The 24905-nt window shown below is 46.7% G+C and overlaps 2 protein-coding genes across 2 annotated transcripts in view; one reads left to right on the top strand and one right to left on the bottom strand.

Moving 5' to 3' along the window:
- Window positions 1-283: 283 nt before the first annotated feature.
- LOC123454700 (centrosomal protein CCDC61-like) overlaps window positions 284-24905 on the top strand; it is a 251413-nt gene continuing 226791 nt past the window's right edge. Inside the window, exon 1 of the mRNA XM_045133559.1 lies at window positions 284-460. The gene's annotated coding sequence lies outside the window, so the exon portion shown is untranslated. The remainder of the gene's footprint in view (window positions 461-24905) is intronic.
- The window catches only part of LOC123454696 (probable ATP-dependent RNA helicase DHX34), a 43615-nt gene continuing 35216 nt past the window's right edge, over window positions 16507-24905 (bottom strand). The window contains exon 5 of the mRNA XM_045133555.1: window positions 16507-16566. Within this exon, the coding sequence (XP_044989490.1) occupies window positions 16546-16566 (21 nt within the window). The 3' untranslated portion in view covers window positions 16507-16545. The remainder of the gene's footprint in view (window positions 16567-24905) is intronic.

Genomic DNA, 24905 nt, shown 5'->3' with positions numbered 1-24905 from the left:
ATCCCAGTGAGTTCGAGGACACCTGAGACTACATAGTGAATTCCAGGTTAGCTGGGGCTAGAGTGAGACCCTACCCTGAAAAAACAAACAAACTAAAAGTGTATGTGTCTATATATATAATGTAAATTAATAGCTTCAGTAGGAATGAGGCAGGGAGTCTGCTGTAGGCCAGTTGCATGGGAACAGTAATACAATTTGATATCTGTTTTAGCATCTTTTCAAATAAGTTGTCTTTGAGATGCACTTTCTAGAAAACCTCAAAATTTATTTTCAAACTTCTTCCTAGGTATCTCCAGAAGGTGCTGGAGCTCAGTTCCTGATTCGTACTGGGTCTGTTGGCCGAAATAGAGCTGAAGCCTCCTTGGAGCGAGCGCAGAATCTCAACCCCATGGTGGATGTGAAGGTGGACACTGGGGACATAGAGAAGAAGCCCGAGTCATTCTTCACTCAGTTTGACGCAGTGAGTGTCCGCAGACTGCTGATCCTGCTGGGGTGATTCACGAAAGTCAGGCGCTGATGAAAGTCAGAATGGGAGCTGATGCCTGTAATCCCAGACCTTGGGAGGCAGAGGATTGTTGCATGTTTGAGCTAGCCTGTTCTACATAGTTGTAGCGTTCTAAAGCACTCAAATTAGAAATTCTGAGCTTTCCCCACGTGCTTTGAAAATACTTACTTGAGGGAGAAGGAGGGAGGATGGCACGCTGGGGCCTCTGGCTACTGCAGCGAGTTCCAGACACGTTTACAGCTCTGTGCATCTGACTTACGTGGTATTGGGGAACCGGACCTAGGCTGTTAGGCTTTGCAAGCAAGTGCCTTTAACCACTGAGCCATTGCTCAGCCCTCACGTGCTTTTATGAGCTGCTCTGCCCAGGTTGGTAGGTGGGTCCAGTGTGTTGGCCCCTTGTGGCTGTTGTGCTATGCTGTGTGCAAACTCCTCCTGTGAGTGGCACATGTTCCCCTGACTAGGTGTGTGCCACCTGTTGTGTTTTCTTTCCAGAATCTGCAGAGCTTGGATACATGCTCTACTGCAAGTGTTTTCCCCTGAAATCGCTATTGGCTGATTAATTTTGGTGCCAGAGGCACTTTTTGTTGTTGTTAGAAATAGCAGGCTACAGGGTTTTTTTTTTGTTTTTTTTTTTTTTTTTTTGGTTTGTTTTGTTTTTTTTCGAGGTAGGGTCTCACTCTAGCTCAGACTGACCTGAAATTCACTATGCAGTCTCAGGAAGCCCTCAGACTCATGGTGATCCTCCTACCTCTGCCTTCCATGTGCTGGGATTAAGGGTGTGCACCACCATGCCTGGCCTACAGTGTGTGTTCTATCTTAAGGAAAAGCATGCCCAGAGACTAGGATAATAGCTTAGCAGTTAAAGGCACTTGCTTGCAAAGCCTGCCAGCCAGGGTCAGAGTCCCCAGTACCCGAGTAAAATCAAATGCAGTAAGTGGCCCGTGCATGTGGAGTTTGTTTGCTGCAGCAAGGTGACCTTGTGTGCCCACACACTCTCTTTCCTCGCAAATAAATGAATGCATAAATATTAAAGAGAGAGCACACCTATCTGGGTGTAGTGGGACACACCTGTAATCCCCATTTTGTAGGTAGAGTCAAGAGGATCAGGTGTTTAAGGTCAGTCATGTTTGCCTACATATCAAGTTCTGAGCCATCCTGGGCTACATGAGATCCTTTCTAAAGAGAAAAAACGGGCTGGAGGTATGGCTTAGTGGTTAGAGCATTTGCCTGCTGAGCCAAAGGACCTTGGTTCGATTCCCCAGGACCCATGTGAGCCAGATGCACAAGGGGGTGCATGTGTCTGGAATTCGTTTGCAGTGGCTGGAGGCCCTGGCACGCCCATTCTCTCTATCTTTGTCAAAGTAAATACAAATAAAATATTTAAAAAAATTAAAAAAGAAAAAAGAACACACCTGATTGTTTTCTGCTCCACACAGGCACATTGAAATGAATTCCAGATGCATGTGCCCCATTGTGCATCTGGCTTATGTGGGTCTTGGAGAATTGAATCGCGATCCTTTGGCTTTGAAGGCAAATGCCTTAACTGCTATCTCTCCAGCCCCACTAGACCTGAATGTATTTTATTTTATTTATTTATTGTTTGCTTGTTTCTGTTTTTGTTTTTTTGAGGTAGCCCAGGCTGATCTGGAACTCACTATGTAGTTTCACGATGGCCTTGAACTTACAGTGATCCTTCCAAGTGCTGGAATTAAAGACATGCACCACCACACCTGGCTTTTCTGAAAATTTTATTTCAGGTAGGGTGTATAGACCAGGCTGGCTATAAACTCAGGCCATATTCTTACCTCACCCTCCCAAGTGCTTGGAATAAAGGTGTGAGGCACACTCCATGTTGGATTTTAATAGATTTAATTAATTTAGGAATAATAGTCTAGCTGGGCATAGTAGTGCATCCCTTTAATCTTTGCACTGGGAAGTCTGAGGTAGGAGGAACTTCTATGAGCTTGAGGCCAGCCTGGAGCTACAGAGTGAATTCCAGGTCAGCCTAGACTAGAGTAAGACCCTACTTCAACAAACCAAACCAGAACAACCAAAATGAAAGAATTTGCTAGGTTTTTTTTTTTTTTTTGAGAGAGAGAGAGAGAGAGAGATACAGAAATAGGCAGGTAGAGGGAGAGAGAATAGGTACGCCAGGGCCTCCAGCCACTGTGAACGAACTCCAGCTCCAGATGCGTGTGCCCCTTTGTGCATCTGGCTTATGTGGGTCCTGGGGAATTGAACCCGGGATCCTTTGGCTTTGCAGGGAAGCGCCTTAACCTCTAAGTCATTTCTCCAGCCCCAATTTGCTAGGTTATTACTTTTTCATTAAAGCACTCAAATGTGGTTTACATATATTCATAGCTTAGGGGAAGCAAATTCACTTTTTGGTTTTATTTTCTAGCTAAGCCCCTTTCTTTGGTCGTGCAAAGCGGCTACGTCATCATTTTACATTTTACACACTGAGACCTGCAGCTCTTCTTTTGTCTTCTAACCACAGCACTCAGAGAACCTGTCATACCAGTTTAAATCGGCTTAAAGGAGTCCAGAGAGTCTGTTTAGATTTGTCTGACACCAGGGTTAGCAGCACTCCACACCAGTCACTCTGTCTTTCCACAGGTGTGCCTGACTTGCTGCTCCAGGGATGTTATAGTGAAAGTCGACCAGATCTGTCACAAAAACAGCATCAAGTTTTTCACCGGCGATGTCTTTGGATACCATGGGTACACCTTTGCCAATCTTGGAGAGCATGAGTTTGTAGAGTAAGTGCCGGAAGAAGAGCAAAGTGAGAAAATGCTCCTAGAATTTATTCTTATTTCCTGGTAGGCAACAAATCACCTAAGACCTTCTGGAACCAAGTTACTAACCATTTGCTGAGTGTGATGGATTGTGGGTTCACAGTTAGAAGAGATACGGCCCCTGCCCTTGAAGGATGGTCTAATCCAATGCCTAAAGCAAGTACTTGTGCAGCCCGCACACCACACGGCTGTTGGTCTGCCTGGCCGTCTGCTTTTGAAGCCTCCTCTTTTTCCCAGGGAAGGCTTGCATGTCTTGTTGACCCTTGTTCCCTAGCTTGTGCTACGTTTCCGTGTTGAGTGGCAGCAAAGCCAGTGCCCATTCATTAAATGGGCAACGCGGGAGGCACATTGAGCCAGTCTACCAGGGAAAGGTGCCAAGGTCCCTAGCTTCCTCTGATGGAACAGACACACTTGATCCTTCACTTAGTGCATTGAGTCTGTAGACCCGGCTGGTTCTGGCGTGACAGGACCTGCAGGGCTCCTTACTCGTAGCTCTAGATGACAGATGGCCGGGGATACAGTGTCGTTAAAGCGCACGAGCTGTTTGACTACAGGGTGCGTGTGCTCTGGTTTGCTCAGCTTCTCAATCAAGTCACTGTGCTGCTCTGGTCTGCGATTGCCTGCCGATAAAGTCAAGAAGATAAACACGTTCGCACCATCTCCTAACTCTAGGCGTCATTTGGCTTCAGGAATGTCTAGTTGCTGAGTCCTATTACATAACTAGATAAAATCATAGTGATGAAAAGGAGCCTCAGTTATTTTTTTTATTTTTTTTATTTTTTTTATTTTTTTATTTTTATTTTTTTTTTTTTTAATTTTTATTAACATTTTCCATGATTATAAAATATATCCCATGGTAATTCCCTCCCTCCCCACCCCCACACTTTCCCGTTTGAAATTCCATTCTCAATCATATTACCTCCCCATTACAATCATTGTAATTACATATATACAATATCAACCTATTAAGTATCCTCCTCCCTTCCTTTCTCCACCCTTTATGTCTCCTTTTCAACTTACTGGCCTCTGCTACTAAGTATTTTCATTCTCACACAGAAGCCCAGTCATCTGTAGCTAGGATCCCCATATGAGGGAGAACATGTGGCGCTTGGCTTTCTGGGCCTGGGTTACCTGACTTAGTATAATACTTTCCAGGTCCATCCATTTTTCTGCAAATTTCATAACTTCATTTTTCTTTACCGCTGAGTAGAACTCCATTGTATAAATGTACCACATCTTCATTATCCACTCATCTGTTGAGGGACATCTAGGCTGGTTCCATTTCCCAGCTATTATAAATTGAGCAGCAATAAACATGGTTGAGCATGTACTTCTAAGGAAATGAGATGAGTCCTTTGGATATATGCCTAGGAGTGCTATAGCTGGGTCATATGGTAGATCAATCTCTAGCTGCTTTAGGAACCTCCACACTGTTTTCCACAATGGCTGGACCAGATTGCATTCCCACCAGCAGTGCAGAAGGGTTCCTTTTTTTCCACATCCCCGCCAACATTTATGATCATTTGTTTTCATGATGGTGGCCAATCTGACAGGAGTGAGATGGAATCTCAATGTAGTTTTAATCTGCATTTCCCTGATGACTAGTGACTTAGAACATTTTTTTAGGTGCTTATATGCCATTCGTATTTCTTCCTTTGAGAACTCTCTATTTAGCTCCTTAGCCCATTTTTTGATTGGCCTGTTTGATTCCTTATTAGTTAACTTTTTGAGTTCTTTGTATATCCTAGATATTAATCCTTTATCAGATATATAGCTGGCGAAGATTTTTTCCCATTCTGTAGGTTGCCTCTTTGCTTTTTTCACTGTGTCCTTTGCAGTGCAAAATCTTTGTAATTTCATTAGGTCCCAGTGGTTAATCTGTGGTTTTATTGCCTGAGCAATTGGGGTTGTATTTAGAAAGTCTTTGCCAAGACCAATATGTTGGAGGGTTTCCCCTACTTTTTCCTCTAGCAGTTTCAAAGTTTCCGGTCTGATGTTAAGGTCTTTAATCCATTTGGACTTAATTCTTGTGCATGGCGAGAGAGAAGAATCTATTTTCATCCTTCTGCAGATATTTATCCAGTTTTCAAAACACCATTTGTTGAAGTGGCTGTCTCTTCTCCAATGAGTATTTTTGGCATTTTTATCGAATATCAGGTGAGCCTCAGTTATTTTAACACGAACTTCTTAAAGCAGAGGGGAGGAAGGAAGGTTGTCTTGTTCGATCATGATTCCAGGAGAATGCGTGCAGGTCAGCCTGGGCTAGAGCAAAACGCTACATTGAGAAAACAAAAGGCCATTGCCATACCCACATGTTGCTATTCGCTGTTCTGGATTTGTGTGTTTGTTTTTTAATATTTATTTATTTATTTGACAGAGAAAGAGGGAGGGAGGGAGAGAATGGGCGCAACAGGGCCTCTAGGTACTGCAAATGAACTCTGGATGTGTGCACCCCCTTGTGCATCTATCTAATATGGGTCCTGGGGGATTGAACTGGGTCCTTTGGATTTGCAGGCAAACGCCTTAACTGCGAAGCCATCCCTCCAGCCCAGTTATGTTTTTTTTTGTTTTTTGTTTTGAGGTAGGGTCTCACTGTAGCCCAGGCTGAACTGGGTTTCACTCTGTTGTGCCCAAGCTGGTCTTGAACAAGCATAGGTCCTCCTACTCCTCCTCCTGGCCTGGCCTCCCTCCCCCCACACCAGATAGGATTTCTCTCTAGTCCAGGCTGATCTTGAATTCACTGTGTAGTGTCCCGGCTGTTCTCGAACTCATGCTGATCCTCCTACCTCTGCCTCCGAAGTGCTGGGATTAAAGGTGTGCGCCTCGCCTGGCTTTTTTTTTTAATTGACAACTTCCATAATTGTAAACAATATCCTATGGTAATTCCCTCCCTCCACCCACTGTCGCCTTGGAAACTCCACTCTCCATCATATCCCCTCCCCTTCTCAATCAGTCTCTTTCATTTTGATGTCATGATCTTTTCCTCCTCTTACGATGGTCTTGTGTAGGTAGTGTCAGACACTGTGAGGTCGTGGAGATCCAGGCCATTTTGTGTCTGGAGGAGCACGTTGTAAGGAGCCCTACCCTTCCTTTGGCTCTTACATTCTTTCCACTACCTCTTCCACATTAGACCCTGAGCCTTGGAAGGTGCAATAGAGGTGTTTCCGTGCTGAGCACTCCTCTGTCACTTCTTAGCACTGTGGTGTCTTCTGAGTCATCCCAAGGTCACAGCCCTCTGAAAAGAGAAGCTTCTCTAACAAAAAGTGAGAGTCGCATTAATATATGGGTACGAACATTAACAGAAATGCTTACTGGGAGGTTTGGTGAACATAGTATATACATTTAGCTAGACAGCAGCAGACGTTACAGCCCTAGGGCTCATGACTACCCCTGTTGTATGTTTTCATATCAGGGACGTATTCCTTCCCATGGAGCAGGCCTCCAGTCCAATTACAGGGCAGTTAGTTGGTTTCCCCCGTAACAGGCGTGTCACTGTTGCACCTGTTGGCTCATCTGGCCTGGCTGGCCAAATACAAGGCTTGCAGTGTCCACTGTTGAGTGTCTTCACTTCTCTCTCTCCCATTGAACTGCATGCAGAATGCCTTCTTCCAGCTTTCTGTCAGCTGGTCTACATGGAGGAGGTTTTCAGCTCAGTTCCAGCAGGATTTCTCAGTGGCCTTGCAGCCCAAGTATGTGAAGTCTTCAGCGATACCAGCCTTGTTTCTTATTTGTACAACTCAGTGGCATTTGTACCTATATTTTTTCTTTTTTTTTTCCTTCAAGATAGGATCTCCCTTTAGCCCAGCTTGATGTAGAATTTACTATATCTCAGACTGTTCTTGGACTCAAGAGCTGTCCTCCTACCTCTACCTCCCAAGTGCTGGAATTAAAGACATGCACCACCATGTTATGTTCAGGGTTTTTTTTTATTTTTTTCAAGGTAGGGTCTCACTCTAGCTGAGGCTTAGCTGGAATTAACCATGTAGTCTCAGGATGACTCGAACTCATGGCGCTCCTCCTGCCTCTGTCCACCAGGTGCTAGGGTTAAAGGCATGCACCACAATGACCGGCCCCAGCTATTTTTTTTTTTTTTAATTTCTAATTTATTTGCAGTAGGAGAGAGAATGAACTGGTACACCAGAGCCACTGCAAACCAATTCCAGATGTATGTACCCCTTTGTGCCTCTGGCTTTATATGGGTAATTGGTAATCACCTGTGCCATCCTAGGCCAGCAGGCTCTGTGAGCAAGCACCTTTAACTGCTCAGGCATCTGCCTAGACCCAAGGAAGGTTTTGTTCACTGATTTATTAGTAGTCCAATGCTTAACACACTCAGACTCGGAATATTTACTTTTTTCTTTTTTTAGTTTTTTGAGGTAGGGTCTCACTCTGGTCCAGGCGGACCTGGAATTCACTGTGTAGTCTCAGGGTGGCCTTGAACTCACAGCGATCCTTCTGCCTCCCGAGTGCTGGGATTAACGTTGTGTGCCACCACACCCAGCTAGGGTATATTTAAATATACATATTTATGTTTTTTTGTTTTGTTGGGTTTTTTTCTTTTGTTTTTTGAGGTAGGGTCTCATTTTGGTCCAGGCTGACCTGGAATTCACTCTGTCATCTCAGGGTGGCCTTGAACTCATGGCAATCCTCCTACCTCTGCCTCCCGAGTGTATTTATGTAATTTTTTATGGTCTGGGTGTCATTTTATTGACAGCAGTTTTCACGTTTTCTTCCCACGAATGCTTCCTTGGAGCACCGGCACACAGGCCTGAGGAAGGGCAGTCTCTGGAGAGAGAGCGAGAAAGGCAGAATGCACACGTCTTTGGCAGGTGTTTGGCCCCAGCAGGATACAATCCTTCAAGTTGGAATCCCATTGGGTATTTGAGAGGACCAAGGGAGGGTAGACAGGAAGTCTTCTGTAGGACTCACATCTCATTCCAGGCCCCTTATACTGTCCAAGTCCATAATTAATTTCAAGGTAGGTTCTCTAACCCAGGCATTGACCTGAAGTTCATTATACAAATAAAAAAAAAAAAAACCACTATGTAGTCTCAGGCTGGCCTTGAACTCATTGTAGTCCTCCTAACTCTGCCCCCCAAGTGCTGGGATTAAAGTCATGAGCTACCATGCCCGCCTGTTTTTACTTGTTTGTTTGAGAGTATTGGTACATGGGATTTCCTGCCACTGCAAACAAACTTGAGTTACATGCACCACTGTGTGCGTGGCTCTATGTGGGAACTGGGGAATTGAATGTGGGCCTAAAGCACTGAGCTACGACTCTAGCCACAGATTCAAGGAATATTAATGGTATAGTTATGTCTTCTCCTACAGGATGCAGCCACCCTGAAGGAGATCATTGAATGTCTCTGTCTCTGTGATCAGCTAAACGGATTAGCCTTACCATATATTAGTTCTCATAGTTCAATTTATTTAATCTGTGAGAGAGAACAGCATTCCCCAGAAAAGGACCTGGTGAGAAATGCTTGTAAGTGAGTCATGTCATCAAGTCGTCAGAACTGCAAGCTCCAGACCGTGAGGTTCATGGCTGTAACTGCCTGTCAGCCCTGGTGGAGGGGAGGGCGTGTGCAGATGCCCGTGCAGAGCGTGGGGATTGCTCCTAGCAGGTCTTTAGGTAGGATGGTCAGCCAGATGGAGAATGCTGTCCTGTCTCCTGAGGATGTTTCTGAGCTCCAATAAAGGGAGGGCGGAGAGGCTGTCTCTGTGTCTGTCTCTTCCCTTGTCTTTTCCCTCCCTCCTCCTCTTTGCTTTTTTCCAGAGTTGAGAAAGTATCAGCCTGCCTGGGCCACAATGAGACCCTGCCAGTCCTCTGCATGTGTCAGTGATCTTTGTGTGAGTGTGGTGGCAGGTCTCACTGTAGCCCAGACTGGCCTTGAACTCAGGCGATCTTCCTCCCTCAGCCTCCCAAGTCTTGGAATTACGGGTGGATACCACTATGCTCAGCTAATTGTGATGCTTGACATGCAAAAGACACATCCATACAGCTGTGGTTCATACCAAACAAACTGCCCATCTTAGAAACTAAAATATTCTCAGTATTGTCATAATAATCTTATCATCTGTGTTCTTTCTGTCCCCCTTCCCCCCCCCCCAGTAGATAACCACAAAGCTACTAGTATGTCCATAAGGATTAAAAAGCCCCCAGCTGGGCGTAGAGGTGCACGCCTTCAATCCCAGCGCTCTGGAGGCCGAGGTAGAAGGGTCACGATGAGTTTGAGTCTCCTAGGACTGCAGAGCGAGTTCTGTGTGAGCCTGGGCTGGAGTGAGACCCGACCTTACAGTGAACAAACAGAACCTAGTGTAGTTCTGGGTTAGCCGCCAGTCTGTGAGCAGTTGTCAGACTCAGCTGCCTGTTACGATAGCTTGGAGCCACATACGCCTATTCAAATGAGTTAACGTTAAATAGTTTTACTATTACTATTATTATTATAAACCTGATTTCCTCTTCCCCACTCGCCACAGTTTGGGTGTTTGGTAAGCACATGTGGCTCTCGGCATAAGATGCACACACGGTTTGTACCGTTGCCGCAAGTCCTGGGCTTCACCCTGGGCCTTTCTGTGGCTCTGAAGTATGAGCGTGTGCTACATTTCTGTTCATGTAGCTTTGTGGAGGTGGGCATTCAGGTATTTAAGTTTTTCCTGTTAGCAATTGTGCTTCCATGAACGATTTGTTTATTTATGAGTGTAATCTCCTTGGGCAGTTGTGTTGATGCCTCTGTTTTGTTGGAATAAAATTAGGGTAAGGGCATCTGCAACTTCCCAAAACTTGATGAATGACTCCCCAATAGTTTTACCAGTTTACACTCATCAGCAGTATGTAACAGTAACATTTGATAACTTGAGAGGATTTTTTTTGTTTTCTCTCCCAAGGTAGTGTCTTACTCTAGTCCAAGCTGACCTCAAACTCACAGCAATCCTCCCTCTGCCTCCTGAGTGCTGGGATTAAAGGTGTGCACAGCCACCCCTGGCAACTTTAGAGGTTCTCTTTGTACGGTTGCTGAATGCAGATTGTCTTACTATGTAGCTCTGGTTGGCTTCGAGCATGCTGCAGTCTTTCTGCCTCTGCTGGGATCATAGGCATATATCACCATGCTCAGTGTTGGTTTTTTTATTTATTTTTCCAGGTAGGGTCTCACTCTAGTCCAGGATGACCTGGAACTCATCCTTTTAGGGTGGTCTCGAACTCACTGTGATCCTCCTACCTCTGCCTCCCGAGTGCTGGGATTCCACCTCCACATACTGTGAATTCTTCCTTCTCTTTTTCTTTTTTGGTTTTGTGAGGTATGGTCTTAATCTTGCCTATGCTGATCTGAGAATCATTCTAATCTGAGGCTGGATGTGCTCACCTCTAATCTATTCTAGTCCATCTGGCTTACTGCAAGCATCAATACAGAAGTGTGGCTGTGGCCAAGATGGCGACCGCCTAGCTGCGCTGCAAATCCCGGGGAAAGAAAGATAGATGCAGATCCTAAGGAGAGAGCCACCCCATCATACCTCAAAAGGGCCCCGGCTGAAATAAGGAAAATTGGCGAAACAAGCAAGGGTGCTGTTTTCCTGATGAACCAGATACCAGCACAAGAAGGAAGGAGACCAACAACTCCTCCTAAATCAGAGAGACAGCCTCAGAGGTCCCCAACACCTCATCACTGAAGCAGACCAAAAATGAACCCAACATGGCTCAGGGAAATTTTGCGGAAGAGGGGGCGGAAAGAATGTCAGAGCCACATGTTGGGTCATGATATGCAGAGACATTTATTGCACCAATAACTGTGGGCGAACTCCACAATGCACGACCCATATACTTCAACAAGGAGGGGACAATGGGGAGGAGGTAAGTTACGGATGAGCCTAATAATGCTACCAAATTGCCTATATTTGCTGAATACAAAACTAATAACGAAGAAGAAGAAGTGTGGCTGCTCCGAGGTGGTGGTGACCTCCAGTGCCCAGGAGAGCACGGCTCCACCCTGCCCTGGCTGCCTTCCTGGCACCCAGAACCATGACTCAGTGGGTGGACCATAGTTCATGGACATAAGGCTCCCCTGATGTCTTGCAGCCCAGAACCAGAAAGGAGGGATACTTGACCCGCAGCCTGAGAGTCCTGGTCCCCCCCCCCTTTTTTTTTTTCTGTTTTTGTTTTTTTTCGAGGTAGGTCTTGCTCTAGCTCAGAATGCCCTTTGTAGTCTCAGGGTGGCCTTGAACTCCTGTCTAAATTCCTACCTGCTCAGCCTCCCAAGTATTGGGATTAAATATATGCGCCACCACACCTGGCAATCCACCTAGCTTTTTTATTTTTATTTTTTTAATTATTTGGGAGAGAGAGGAAGAGGCACATAGAGAGAATGGGCACTCCAGGGCTTTTACCCATTGCAAACCAACTCTAGATGTATGCGCCACCTTGTACTGGGGAATCAAACCTGGGTCCTTAGGCTTTGCAGGCAAGTGCCTTAACCACTAAGCTATCTTTCCAGCCCCATTTAGGTTTTTAATTTTTTTTTTTTGGGTCTCTTTTTAAATTGTTTACTCACAAAGAAAGAGAAAGAATGGGCAAAGCAGGGCCCTCTTGCCACTGCAGACAACCTTTAGATGCATGCACCGACCACTCTGTGCATCTGGCTTTATGTGAAAATTGGGGAATTGAACTGGGGCCTTGGCTGTGCAAGCAAGTGTCCTTAACCTCTGAGCCACCTCTCCTGATCCCCCTTTTAAATTTTGTATTGCTTTGCAAAGCCTGTGGGGTTTGTCTTATTGTTACGAGCAACGGTAATCGGCTGTGGGGAGTTCAGTGCAAAGTGGCATTTATCAGAGGCAGGGAGAACGAAGCATCAGTGCCAGAGGTGTGAGATAAGTGCAGTGAACCCAAAGACCAGCTCACGACCAGCGCACGGAGAGCTCAGCTGCCTGGGAGTGCTGGCGGCCGCGGAAGCTGCGGCCGTCTCTGCCCTGCCCTGGACCGGGATGAGCCTGTGCGGTCACATGGCAGTTTCCAACACAGAGCCTCACTGGCCTCATAGGGACCTCCTCTCCAGGTAGCAGGGAACATCCTGCAAAGTGGCCTGCCACAGACAGGCCCAAGAGAAAGAAGTCCGTTCATTTGCCTAAGGTTGCAAGTGAGAGGGAGAGCTTGGGTCCAAGCCGGAAGGAGTGTATCCTAGTGTATCCTCCTTTCTTCCCTGATCTTCCTCCTGCTGGTACCTTCTGCAAAGGCAAGGAAATGTGCCTGCCAGAGCTCATCCCTTCCTCTCCAGTTCTACACCACACAGGATGTCTGGAACCCCTGACTGCACTTCCCGCACAGCTCTGAACTGTCCCAAGTTTCGTTGAGGGTTTCTTCCCTGAGCTGCGTCCAGAGGGGCAACTCAGCTCTGCCCCGGCAGCCCAGTGCCTGGGTCTGAGGAGCTGCGGCTGTACTTACGTGCAGAGCCTTTCCCACCACGGGAGCCCGGGGGAGCGGTGTGCGGGTTTCCAGTTTGATCGTAGCCTCTTATCTTAGCAAGATATTTTTGTTAGGGCAGGAGAATTTAATACACTTCCTTTTTAATAGAACAATTGCTCTATTCTGGAGCAGGAAGAAGTAGTGGGAATTGAACTAAAGCTTGCAGCATGCTAGGTAAGAACTCCACCAGAGAATGACACCTGTGACCTATCTCTCTCTTTTTAACTTAGCCCCGGCTGACATTGAAATAAAAATTAGCCAAGGATGACCTTGAATTCCAGATGCCCTTGCCTCTGAGTACTGGAATTGTTGGCATGTCTCCATATTTGGTTTTATGAAGTAATGAGGATCACGCTAGGGCTTCACGCATGGTAAACTAGTACTCTTCCCACTGTGCTGTATCCCCAGTGCCCTGTTTTTGTTTTTGGAGAAAGGTCTAATGTAGCCCGGATTGGCATTGAACTCTGTATTGAGGCTGACCTTGAACGCCAGTGACTCCACTTTGGAGTGCTAGGATTGTCTGTCTGTGCCCCTGTGAGAGGGAAGGAATGGGCATGCCAGGACCTCCAGCCACTGCGCGTGAATTCCAGACGTGTGCACCACCTTGTGTATCTGGCTTACGTTGGTCCTGGGGAATCAAACCCGGCTTTGGCTTTGCAGGTAAGCCTTAACTACTAAGCCATCTCTCCAGCCCAAATTTTTGCGTTCTTTTTTATTTTATGTATTTAACCACTAAGCTGTCTTTCTAGCCCCCACATTTTTTCATTCTTAAATATGAGTTCATGACATGAAGCCACACACAGTTATTTTAGCTTAGTATGTTTTTGTGCTTAAAAAAGAATAAAAGTGCCGGGTGTGGGGGTGCACGCCTTTAATCCCAGCACTTGTGAGGCAGAGGTAGGAGGATCACTGTGTCCAAGGTCACCTTGAGACTACATAGTGAATTTCAGGTCAGTCACCAAACTGGGGGGAAGCAACAGTAAAAAGCTTGTGCAGGGCTGGAGAGAGGGCTTAGCAGTTAAGGCACTTGCCTTCAAAGCCAAAGGACCTAGGTTTGATTCTCTAGGACTCACATAAGCCAGATGCACAAGGTGGTGCATGTGACTGGAGTTCATTTGCAGTGGCTGTAGGCCCTGGCACACTCATTCTCTTTCTGTCTGATCCCCCCCCCTTCAAATAAATAAGTATAAAAAATAAATAATAAAAAAAGCTTATAGGTTGGGCGTGGTGGCACACGCCTTTAATCCCAACACTGTGGAGGTGGAGGTTAGAGGATCGCTATGAGTTGAGTCCACTCTGAGACAACATAGTGAAATTCCAGGTCATCCTGGACTGGAGTAAAACCCTACCTTGAAAAACAAATAAAAAACAAAACAAAAATACTCTCATACATCTACATGGTTTTTAGGAACTTTCTCTTATCTTGTTTTCTGAGGTTAGGCCTTACTATAGGTCATCCAGACCTGGAATTTACTGTGTAGCCTTGGGCAGGCTTCTAAATACAAAGGTATGTGCCACCACACCTGGCTCTAACAGTTTCATGGTGTGCCCCCCCCTTTTTAAATCTTTTGTTTATTTTTTATTTACAAGACAGAATGGGTGCGCCAGGGCCTCCAGCAAATACTCCAGACACAAGCTCTATCTTGTGCATCTGGCCTATATGGGTCCTTGGGAATTGAACCAGGGTCCTTTGGCTTTGCAGGCAGGTACCTTCATTGCAAAGCCATCCCTCCAGCCCTCACGGTGTGCTTTTATAACTGCATATATAGGCATGAGGTGTGTGTCTTCATCTACCTCCTTGCCCCCGGTCTGGAGTGTGGGCTCAAGGCTGTAAGTGCACTCCCCTTTTCCCACTGCTCGCAGCCGACTGACATCAGAATGCCCTTAGCGTTGCCCGTTGCCAGGCATACAAGGAAGGTTTGAGGTTTGGTTTTTGTTGTTTGTTTTTCCATTTATTTATTTGAGAGAATGGGCACAGCCACTGCAAATGAACTCCAGACATGTGCACCCCCTTGGGCATCTGGCTTACTTGGGTCCTGGGGAATTGAATACTTTGGCTCTGCAGGCAAATGCCTTAACCACTAAGCCATCTCTCCAGCCCTCTTAGTAGTTTTTGAACCTGGCATAACTTAGTTTCCTCCTTCTGATAGCATTCCCAAATGGTACTGCTGATGGCTGGATCTGTTTTAAGATTTGTAAGAAGGGTCTGGAATTTTGTAATAGGCATTAAATGTCACTAGGCTGAGTATATGACTTGCTGTTTTGTTAGTTTTTGTTTTTCTAGGTAGGGTCTCACTCTAGCACTGGCTGACTTAGAATTCGCTATGTAGTCTCAGGTTTGCCTCAAACTCATGGCAATCCTCCTACCTCAGCCTCCTGAGTGCTGGGATTAAAAGTGTGCACCACCATGCCCAGCTCAGGCGGGCCTGTGGCTCACTGCTGCATGCCAGGTTAGCTGGCTTGTGAGCGTCCATGCAATTATGTCTCTGCCTCCCTTTTTGCTACAAATGCCATGGGATTGCAGGCATTTACATGATAGGGCCTCTCACCGAACCTGAAACTCACAAGAAGCCCCGGGTATTCTCCTGTCCCTGCCTCCCCCTGCCCACACCAGGATTGCTCATGATTACAGATGCTTGCTGCTGTGCCCAGCGTTTACCTACATGCTTGCCTGGCAAGCACTTTACCACTGAGCTGTCGCCCCAGCCTCTGATTCTACTTAGAATGTGTCATATCTTTTACTGCTATTTGTTCTTGTCCTCAGGTTGTCCCATGTTTGGCCTGTGGTGGCCCCTTTAAGCTAGGCTTGAAGAGGACTTTTTCTTGACTTGTCCCCTTCCTCCTTCAAGCCCCTCTTTCTGGTACACTGAGGTGTTCAGGCTTCTCTTGCCCGCGCTTTGTGGCGTGCGTGTGCGTGTGCGGGGAGGCCGGAGCAGAGCGGCGGGTTTTCGAGTTCTTCCACGTGTATTGAGTGTGTGGCTGTTGCCAGCCTCTGCGGTGCCGGAGGTCTTACTCGGGCTCCTATGCCCACACCCCGAGCCCTCTCCCCAGGCCCTTGGGCTGTTCTCATACTCGACCTGCCCCGCTTTGAAATAAGCCATGGCAAAGGAGAACTGTTGTCCTGATTAGAAACCAGATCCTGACTTTCATGTACCTACTGCTACCAACGGTCATCTCCTTGACACTGTTCTTTAAAGTGTTTAGTTTATTTTCAAGCAGAGAGAAGGGTGGAAAGAGGAGAGAATGAGAATTTGAGGAGATAGGTATGCTAGGACATCGTGTCACTGCAAAAGAACTCCAGAAGCGTGTGCCACTTTGTGCCTCTGGCTTCTTATGGATTATTGGGGAATTGAACTTTATAAGCAAGTACCTTTAAGTACCAAGCCATCTCTCCAGCCCTTCTTTGAGACTTTTTTTTCCTCAATTTTTATTAACATTTTCCATGATTATAAAAATTATCCCGTGGCAATACCCTCCTCCCCCCCCACTTTTCCCTTTGAAACTCCATTCTCCATCATATCCCCTCCCCATCTCAATCAGTCTCTTATTTTGATGTCATGATCTTTTCCTCTTATGATGGTCTTGTGTAGGTAGTGTCAGGCACTGTGAGGTCTTGGATATCCAGGCCATTTTGTGTCTGGAGGAGCATGTTGTAAGGAGTCCTACCCTTCCTTTGGCTCTTAAATTCTTTCCGCACCTCTTCCACATTAGACCCTGAGCCTTGGAAGGTGTGATCGAGATGTTACTCAGTACTCCAGTCACTTCTTTCCAGCACTATGATACCTTCTGAGTCATCCCAAGGTCACTGCCATCTGAAAAGAGAAGATTCTTTACCCAAAGTGAGAGTAGCGTTAATATAAGGGTATGAATATTAAGAGAAGTGCTTACTAGGCAGTTTGATAAGCATAGTATATACATTTTTCCAGATATCAGCAGATGTTATATCCCTAGGGCTCATGACTACTCCTGTTTTAAGTTTTCAGTATCAGGGATGTATTCCACACACATACACACACACACACCCATGGAGCAGGCCTCCATTCCAATTGGAGGGCAACTGGTTTCCACCATGACAGACATGCCACCATTGCACTCATTGGCTCGTTTGGCCTGGCTGGCCAAATATAAGGCTTGCAGTGTCCACTTTTGAGTATCTTCACTGGTGGTATCTCTTTCTCCCATTGAACTACATGTAGAATGGCTTCTTCCAGCTTTCTGTCGGCTGTTTTTGTTTTTCAAGGTAGGGTTTCACTCTAGCCCAGGCTGACCTGGAATTCACTTTATAATCTCAGGGTGGCCTCAAACTCACAGTGATCCTTCTACCTCAGCCTTCCCCAGTGCTGGGATTAAAGGCGTGCGCCACCACGCCCTGCCCTGTTTGAGAGTTTTAACTTGTGATATTTTTGTTCTTAGAGATAGGGACTCTTGTAGCCCATGCTGATCTTGTTTGCTCTGTAGCTAAGCCTTCCTTAAGTTGTTCACCCTCCTGCCTCTCTTCCCAGGTGCTATGATTACTGATTACTGGGGTGCACCACAGTGCCCAGCTTTTTTGACATGTCAGTGGACATAACCAGTTAGTGTGTGTATGCATTGCATATGTATATAAAATCTTATTGATCACTGTTTTCTCTATTCAAGTGTTTATTCCTTAGGAAGCTTCACCCTTCAAGATAGGCAGAAGTATTTAGAATCCACTTGGGCCTCAGTGTTTGCAGGTGGATATCTTCCGACTGCAAAAAAAATCCAACTACATACAAGACTTAAACAGCCTTTACTACATTTGGGCACTAGTGAGACAAGTTAAAAGTGTAGATTGTTTTCCACTTTTCTTTACTTGATGCTTAATTTTACTGGAGTCATTAAAAGAAATATGCTTGCAATTTTAAAAAAAGCCAACTATTTCTGAGGCCAGTCTTGGTGTCCAGAGTCTTCAAGGCAATGTTAATTATAAGTATGGCACATAGAACCTCCAAGCTCACTTGTCAGCAAAAGCACTGTGCTGAGCCTGGCAGAAGTCTGCCCTCGCGCTCAGAATCGCCATAAATGTACAACATATATTCCAACGAAAAACAAGGGCGAGCTGCGAACTGGGCACTGAAGTCTGGTGGAGGCGGGAGTGAGGGAAGGCGCCTCTCTCCTCAGTCACCTCGGTGGCAGTGGCAGCAGCGGGGGCGAGACCCCCCCCCCAACCTCTGCTCATGACGCCTGGCCCGGTGGCGGCGACGACAATGACAGCGCGTGTCCACCTCTTCCTGCTCCTGCTGAGGCCGAGGCTACTGTGTATTTTCCTCCTGCCACCGCTGGCCCTGCTGCCACTGCTGCCTGCTGGCGTCCTCTCGCGCCAGACCCAGATGCCACTGCTGCTCCAGCCGCTCGCAGACATACGACGGTTACAGCCTGGCCGGATTGCGCCACCACCACCACCCTAAAATCTTCACTATTGTGTGTGTTTGCTTTCTTGTTTGAGAGACAAAGGTTCACTAAAATGCCCAGGCCAGTGTTGAGTTTACGATCCTCCTACCATGTGCTGGCATTACAGGCCTGTCCTGCTATGCCTAGTTCCATTTATTTACCTGTGTATATTGCCAGTGAGTTTGAGGCCACTCTGAGACTACATAGTGATTCCAAGTCAGCCTGGGCTAGAGTGAGACCTGACCTCAAAAAACCAAAAAGAAGACCCTGTTCTTTGTATTTGTTCTTTGTGAGTTTTAGAGCAGGATAAATAGTACCTCTTGTGCAAAATGTAAGTAACTTGCATTGTATTTACTTATTTGCAAGCAGAGAAAGAAGAGAGAGAGACTGAGCACTATAGGGCCTCCAGCCACTGTAAAGCAACTCCAGATGCATGTACCCCTTGTGGGGTGCCTAGGTACCAGGGAAATCAACCTGGGCAAGCACCTTAACTGCTTTTTCAGGGTAGGTCTCACTCTACCTCAGGCTGACCTGGAATTCACTGTGTAGTCTCAGGGTGGCCTTAAACTCATGGCCACCTCCTACCTCTGCCTCCCGAGTGCTGGGATTAAAGGCGTGTGGAACTACACCTGGCCATATTTGCTGTTTTTTATTTGGTAGCCTAAATTATATGGAAGGGTGTTTGAGCCTACATGAGTAACCTTGTTCTCTTCATGCCTAGGTAATGTAGTGTGTCTGTTTTGTTTTTCAAGGTAGGGTCTCACTCTAGCCCAGGCTGACCTGCAGTTCACTCTGTAGTCTCAGGGTGGTCTCGAACTCATGGTGATCTGCGTACCTCTGCCTCCCAAGTGCTGGGATTAAAGGCGTGTGCTGTCACGCCTGGCTTGTAGTGTGTCTTTTGATATGCGATCCATCTATGGCCAGCTCATCTTGAAAACATGTAAGTTGTTTTTAATTTTTTCCAGTTCTTGAAATTTATTCCCAAGATCTTTTCTGGGAATGTGAGTGATATGAGATGCTGATTTTGAAGTGTTGACCTCGTGTAACCTGCCGATTCCCACGGGGTTGGTGCTTGCCTGGGCTGCGCATTGAGAACAGGGAACCTGACATCTTTTCTCCTTTGCCTAATGAAGTACATGCTAGGTGCCTGACGAATGACTGTTCTTGTCTAGCTCTTGTTTCTGTGTCCATTTGCCTCAGGTCAGGGCAGAGCTGCTGCACACTGGTGTCTGCATAGTTTACTCATGCTGCCAGCTCCATGGGAAGCCACTAGGCCTGTTCTGCACTGCTGGGGGCTAGCCTCGTGCAGACAAGGCGTGTGCTCTGCCACTGTGCTGCACTGGCAGTCCTTTTAAAAATATTTCTTAGGCCGGGCGTAGTGGCGCACACCTTTAATCCCAGCACTGGGGAGGCAGAGGTAGGAGGATCGCCGTGAGTTCAAGGCCACCCTATGAATACAGAGTGAATTCCAGGTCAGCCTGTGCTAGACTGAGACTCTACCTCAAAAAACATAAATAAATAAATCAAGAACCCATATGTCAGTTTAGGGCTGAGGCCCTCCCCTTGGCTCAGTCTGGTTGGGCCTGGTCCAAGCCAGCCAAGGCCCAGCTTAGGGAAGAACTCGCCCACAGCTGGAAGTTCCTGGGTGGTCAGAGCTATATATGCATATTTCTTAGAGCTTGATTTGGTGACATATGGCTTTAATTCCAGCACTTAGGAGGTAAAGATAGGAGGTTTGCTGTGAGTTTGAGACTAGCCTGAGCTAGAGTGAGGCCCTACCTTAAAAAAAAAAAAAAGATTCTTAGACATGGTGGCACATACCTTTAATCTCAGCACTTGGGAGGTTGAGGAAGGAGGATCTCTATGAGTTCAAAGCCAGCCTGGGGCTACAAAATGAATTCCAGTTCAACTTGGGCTACAGTGAGGCCATATCTTAAAATAACAAACCAAAATTTATGTTGAGGGGCCGGAGAGATGACTTAGCACTTAAGGTGTATGCCTACAAAGCCTGAGGACCCAGGTTCGATTTTCCAGGTCCCACGTAAGCCAGATGCACATGGTGGCACACACATCTGGAGTTTGTTTGCAGTGGCTGGAGGTCCTGGCATGCCCATTCTCTCCCTCCCCACCCTCCACTGCCTCCCATCGCTAATAAATAAATCTTTTAAAAAATGTTCATGTTGTGACAGGGTCTGGACTGTTCTTGAAGTTGTGGACCTTCTGCCTCAGTCTCTCAAGTACTCTGGAATACCAGCTTACATGTAACTTCAAGCCTAGCACACCCCAGTCTTTTGAGTCAAGTGTTACTGTACAGTCACCCACAGTCTTGCAGCCTCTGCCGTGTGTGTGTGTGTGTGTGTGTGTGTGTGTGTGTGTGTGTGTCTGCCATGTTTTGGTGTTGGGTTTTTTTCCAGTTTACTTAGTAGTGGCCAGACTGAAGGCTTCCTGCTGCATTTTTCCACTATCTTGAGCATTAGCCTTGCCATCTGTGAGCAGAAAGGTCTCATCTCTTTATTATTATCCCGTGGAATGTTGCAAAACATTAAGCATGAGCTGGTTTCCTGTGGCAGAAAGTTGACTTTGATTTGTTCTTTTTGAGGTTACTGTGAGTTTATCATAACAGGTGTGCTAAAAATACTGAGTCTAGATGGAAACAGCATTTACTTAGCAGCATGAACAAGAATGCGCAGTCTTAGCCGGGAGCAGGAAAACATGGACGTCACCTCAAGATGAGTGTACTGATCTGAGGATCCTTGGTGATCTTGACTTGCTCAGTCTGTTCCACTTAAGCTGTGGAAAAGTACATTGGTCATATTTGAAACTCAGAGATGAAGTTAAAAGAGACAGAAAGAGACCAAACATTTTTGGAGCACCTGCAATTTGCCACATCTACTAGCTGGGAATCATCAGAGGAAGAATTTGACTCTTGCCAGTGGAAAACAGTAAACACTGATAGTATCAGCCTTTGTGAAGAAAGCCTTAGCAGAGGGCCATAGAAAACTCCCTTGAGCTGAGTGGCAGCGCACACCTTTAATCCCAGTGCTTGGGAGGCAGAGATGGTAGGATCGCCATGAGTTCGAGGCCACCTGCGAAGCCTAAGGACTTCAATTCTGGTTCAATTCTCCAGGTCCCATGTAAGCCAGATGCACATGGTGTCACATGCATCTGGAGTTTGTTTGCAGTGGCTAGAGGCACTGGCATGCCCATTCTCACTCCCTCTCTCTGTCTCTAATAATTAAAAAAATTAATAAATAAAACTTAGGGGGAAAGCCAATGACGTTGAACCCTGGAGTTTGAAGCCAGTCTTTCTTTCTCCTTGTAAATAAATACTTAAAATTCTTATTTTTTGAGGCAGGTTCTTATTTATTCCATTTTGCTGATAAGAGGACTGAGTCAGAGAGTTTAAACAATTTGTCCAAGGTTACACAACTTGTAGGTGGCAAGAATCAAGTTTGGGGAGGGAGGGTGTTACCATGGGATATTGTTTATAATCATGGAAGTTGTTAATTAAAAAAATTTTGAAAAGAAAAATAAAGAGTCAAGTTTTGAACTAGGTAGTCCAGTTCCAGAGTTTTGTTTGTTTGACACAGGGTCTCATGCTGTAGCCCAGGCTCTCCTGAACTCATGGCAGTCTGCCTGCTATGCCTTTAAATAGTGACTGTGATTACAGGTGTGAAACAGCCCAGTTAGGTTTATAACTTTTTCTTTTCCTATTTGACAAATTCCATTAATTGTAAACAATATCCCATGGTAATTCCCCCCTCCCCCCACTTTGCCCTTTGAAACTCCACTCTCCATCATATCCCCTCCCCATCTCAATCAGTCTCTTTTATTTTGATGTCATGATCTTTTCCTCCTATCATGAAGGTCTTGTGTAGGTAGTGTCAGGCACTGTGAGGTCTTCGATATCCAGGCCATTTTGTGTCTGGAGGAGCATGTTGTAAGGAGTCCTACCCTTCCTTTGGCCCTTAACATTCTTTCTACCACCTCTTCCGCATTAGACCCTGAGCCTTGGAAGGTGTGATAGAGATATTGCAGTATTGTCTGTCACTTCTTTCCAGCACCACGGTGCCTTCTGAATCATCCCCAAAGTCACTGCCATCTGAAAAGAGAAGGTTCTCTAGCCAAAAGTGAGAGTAGCATTAACATATGGGTATGAACATTAAGAGAAGTGCTTACTGGGCACAGTTTGATGAGCATAGGATATACATTTATCCAGACAGCAGTAGACATTACACCCCTAGGGCTCATGACTACCCCTGTTGTAGGTTTTCAGTATCAGGGATGTGTTCCCTCCCATGGAGCGGGCCTCTAGTCCAGTTAGAGGCAGTTTGTTTCCACCATGACAAATGTGACACTACTGCACCCATTGGCTCACTTGGCCTGGTTGGCCAAATATAAGGCTTACACTGTCCACTGTTGGGTATCTTCACTGGTGATTTCTCTCTCTCCCATTGAACTGCATGCAAAATGGCTTTTTCCAACTTTCTCTCAGCTGGTCTACATGGAAGAAGTTTTCACCTCAGCCCCAGCCAGGTTTCTCAGTGACCTTGCAGCCCAAATATGTGGAGTCTTCAGCAATAGGGTATTACCATCGTATTCCTGGTGGGAAACCAAGGGCCTATGCAATGGCCTATAATGTTTGGGGGGCATCAGGGACTTCCTTGGCCAACAACTCACTGGAAGGCATCCCATCCCTGGCACTGAAAATTTTCTAGTAACAATATATGGCTCCTGAGTGTTCCATTGTCCAAAAAAGCAGGCTTCCATATGATTCATTTATATCCTCTTAGATTTTGATTAGCCCTCCCTCCACCTTTTCTTTACTCAATCTCTTCCCCTGACCTCACTTTGGGTCCTTTCATCCCCATTAATCTATTCTACTTACACCAGGGCCTCCAGCTGCTGCAAACAAACTCCAGACACATGTGCCACCTTGTGGATCTGGCTTATGTGGGTCCTTGGGAATCATACTTGGGTCCTTTAGCTTTGCAGGCAAGTGCCTTAACTGGCAAGCCATCTCTCCAGTCTGAGGACTGTTTTATGTTTGAGTTTGGTTTTGATTTTTTGAGGTAGGGTCTCGTTCTAGCCCAGGCTGATCTGGAACTCAATCTGTAGTCTGAGACTGGCCTCAAACTCATAGAGGTACTCCTACCTCTATGCGGCTCCAAGGACTCTTGTAACCTCCTTTCTTTTCGCCTTTCCTAGTGCTCCTGAAGTTCCGTACAGATAAAGGGCGCGATCCTGGTTCTGACACCCAAAGCGAGGATGCCGAGTTGCTGCTGCAGAATCGGAACGATGTGCTTGACTCGCTGGGCGTCAGTCCTGACCTGCTTCCTGACGACTTTGTCAGGTTGGTGTCGTTGCTTGCCCCAGCCCACGAGCCCAGCGTGTGAACGTGTGCTCTGAGTGTTCGCCTTTATGGAGACACGGGGATCTAAGGAGGACCCCCTCCCCACCTGCCGCATTCTGCCGGCTATGTGGACCACCGCCCCTCGTCCGGTGTGACAGTTCCTGAAAGCTGGTGAGGTGCAGGTTTTGGTTTGGGCAGCACGTAAGGGTGTTCGTACTCACAGGCGTCAGCCTCACGGCTGCATGAGCTCTGCTAACCCGTCCTGTACCTTTTGTTTCCCCTGTCTGCACGTGGTCCTGTGTGGGCCTGCCTCTGCGTCACCCCGTGATTTCTTCACACCTGTCCGCTGTGGTGCAGTGGCACAGCCTGTCAAAGCAGACGGCGGCTTGCTGTGTTGGGCTTTGGTTGTGCGGGGTGTGCTGAAGGATGTCACCTTGTCTCGTACACTGTGACCCAGCACGTGTGTTCACGTGCAGCTGCAGGTTCATTTAGTGGAAGGGGGCTTGCTGTGCCCCAGAGTGGTGCACGCCTCTGATCCCAGCGCTGGCGAGACAGGTAGGGGCATCACTGTGAGCTGGAGGCCAGCCTGGAACTACAGAGTGAGTGCCAGGTCAGCCTCGCTAGAGTGAGCCCCTACCTCACTTTAAAAAAAAGTGGTGATTGGTCACTTGGTAGTTATTGCCACTTTGTTGTCCCTTTGGAGCCTATTAATTTACACCTCCATCAACAGAGATTTTGCGTTCTGGTCCTTGGGCACTGGGGAGCTTTCACGTTGGGGTCCAGTCTTGTTTTCATACAGGTTGAGTTGAAACTTCGTGTGTAGAAGACCAGAGGGCTGTGAATGAATCTCACCCGGGCAGCTGTGGTGCCACGTGCTCGCTCTGGGCCTAGTCCGCGGCCCTGTGCCCCAGGTGTGGCACTAACCGTGGTAGTGACAGCCATTCTCTGTAGCTCTCACAGCTCAGTCTTCATCCTCATGGCAGTTTTGTGGGTGAGGAAACTGACGCACAGAGAAGTGGATGACCGTCTGACAGTGCAGCATTAGCCCCCATTATTGAAGTTAGCAACAGGCTCAGGAAGCGGTGGCCCTCTGCCAGCGTTACTTTGCTCTTTGTTCTGTCGGTGCTGGGTTCTAAGTAACAGTTTTGCAAGTGCTACCTTCATAAGCATGTGCCATCACGACCAGCTCTGCCCAAGATTTTTTAAAAAATTTTTTTGTTCATTTTTTTTTTATTAATTTATTTGAGAGTGATAGAGAGAGAGAAAGAGACCGAGAGAGATTGAGAATGGGTGCACCAGGGCTTCCAGCCTCTGCAAACAAACTCCAGACGCATGTGCCCCCTTGTGCATCTGGCTAACGTGGGTCCTGGGGAACCAAGCCTCGAA

Source organism: Jaculus jaculus, chromosome 14 (assembly GCF_020740685.1).
Source record: "Jaculus jaculus isolate mJacJac1 chromosome 14, mJacJac1.mat.Y.cur, whole genome shotgun sequence".
Classification (NCBI taxonomy): domain Eukaryota; kingdom Metazoa; phylum Chordata; class Mammalia; order Rodentia; family Dipodidae; genus Jaculus; species Jaculus jaculus.
Note: the sequence above shows the minus strand (reverse complement) of the source record. Positions and strands in the feature narration are given on the sequence as shown.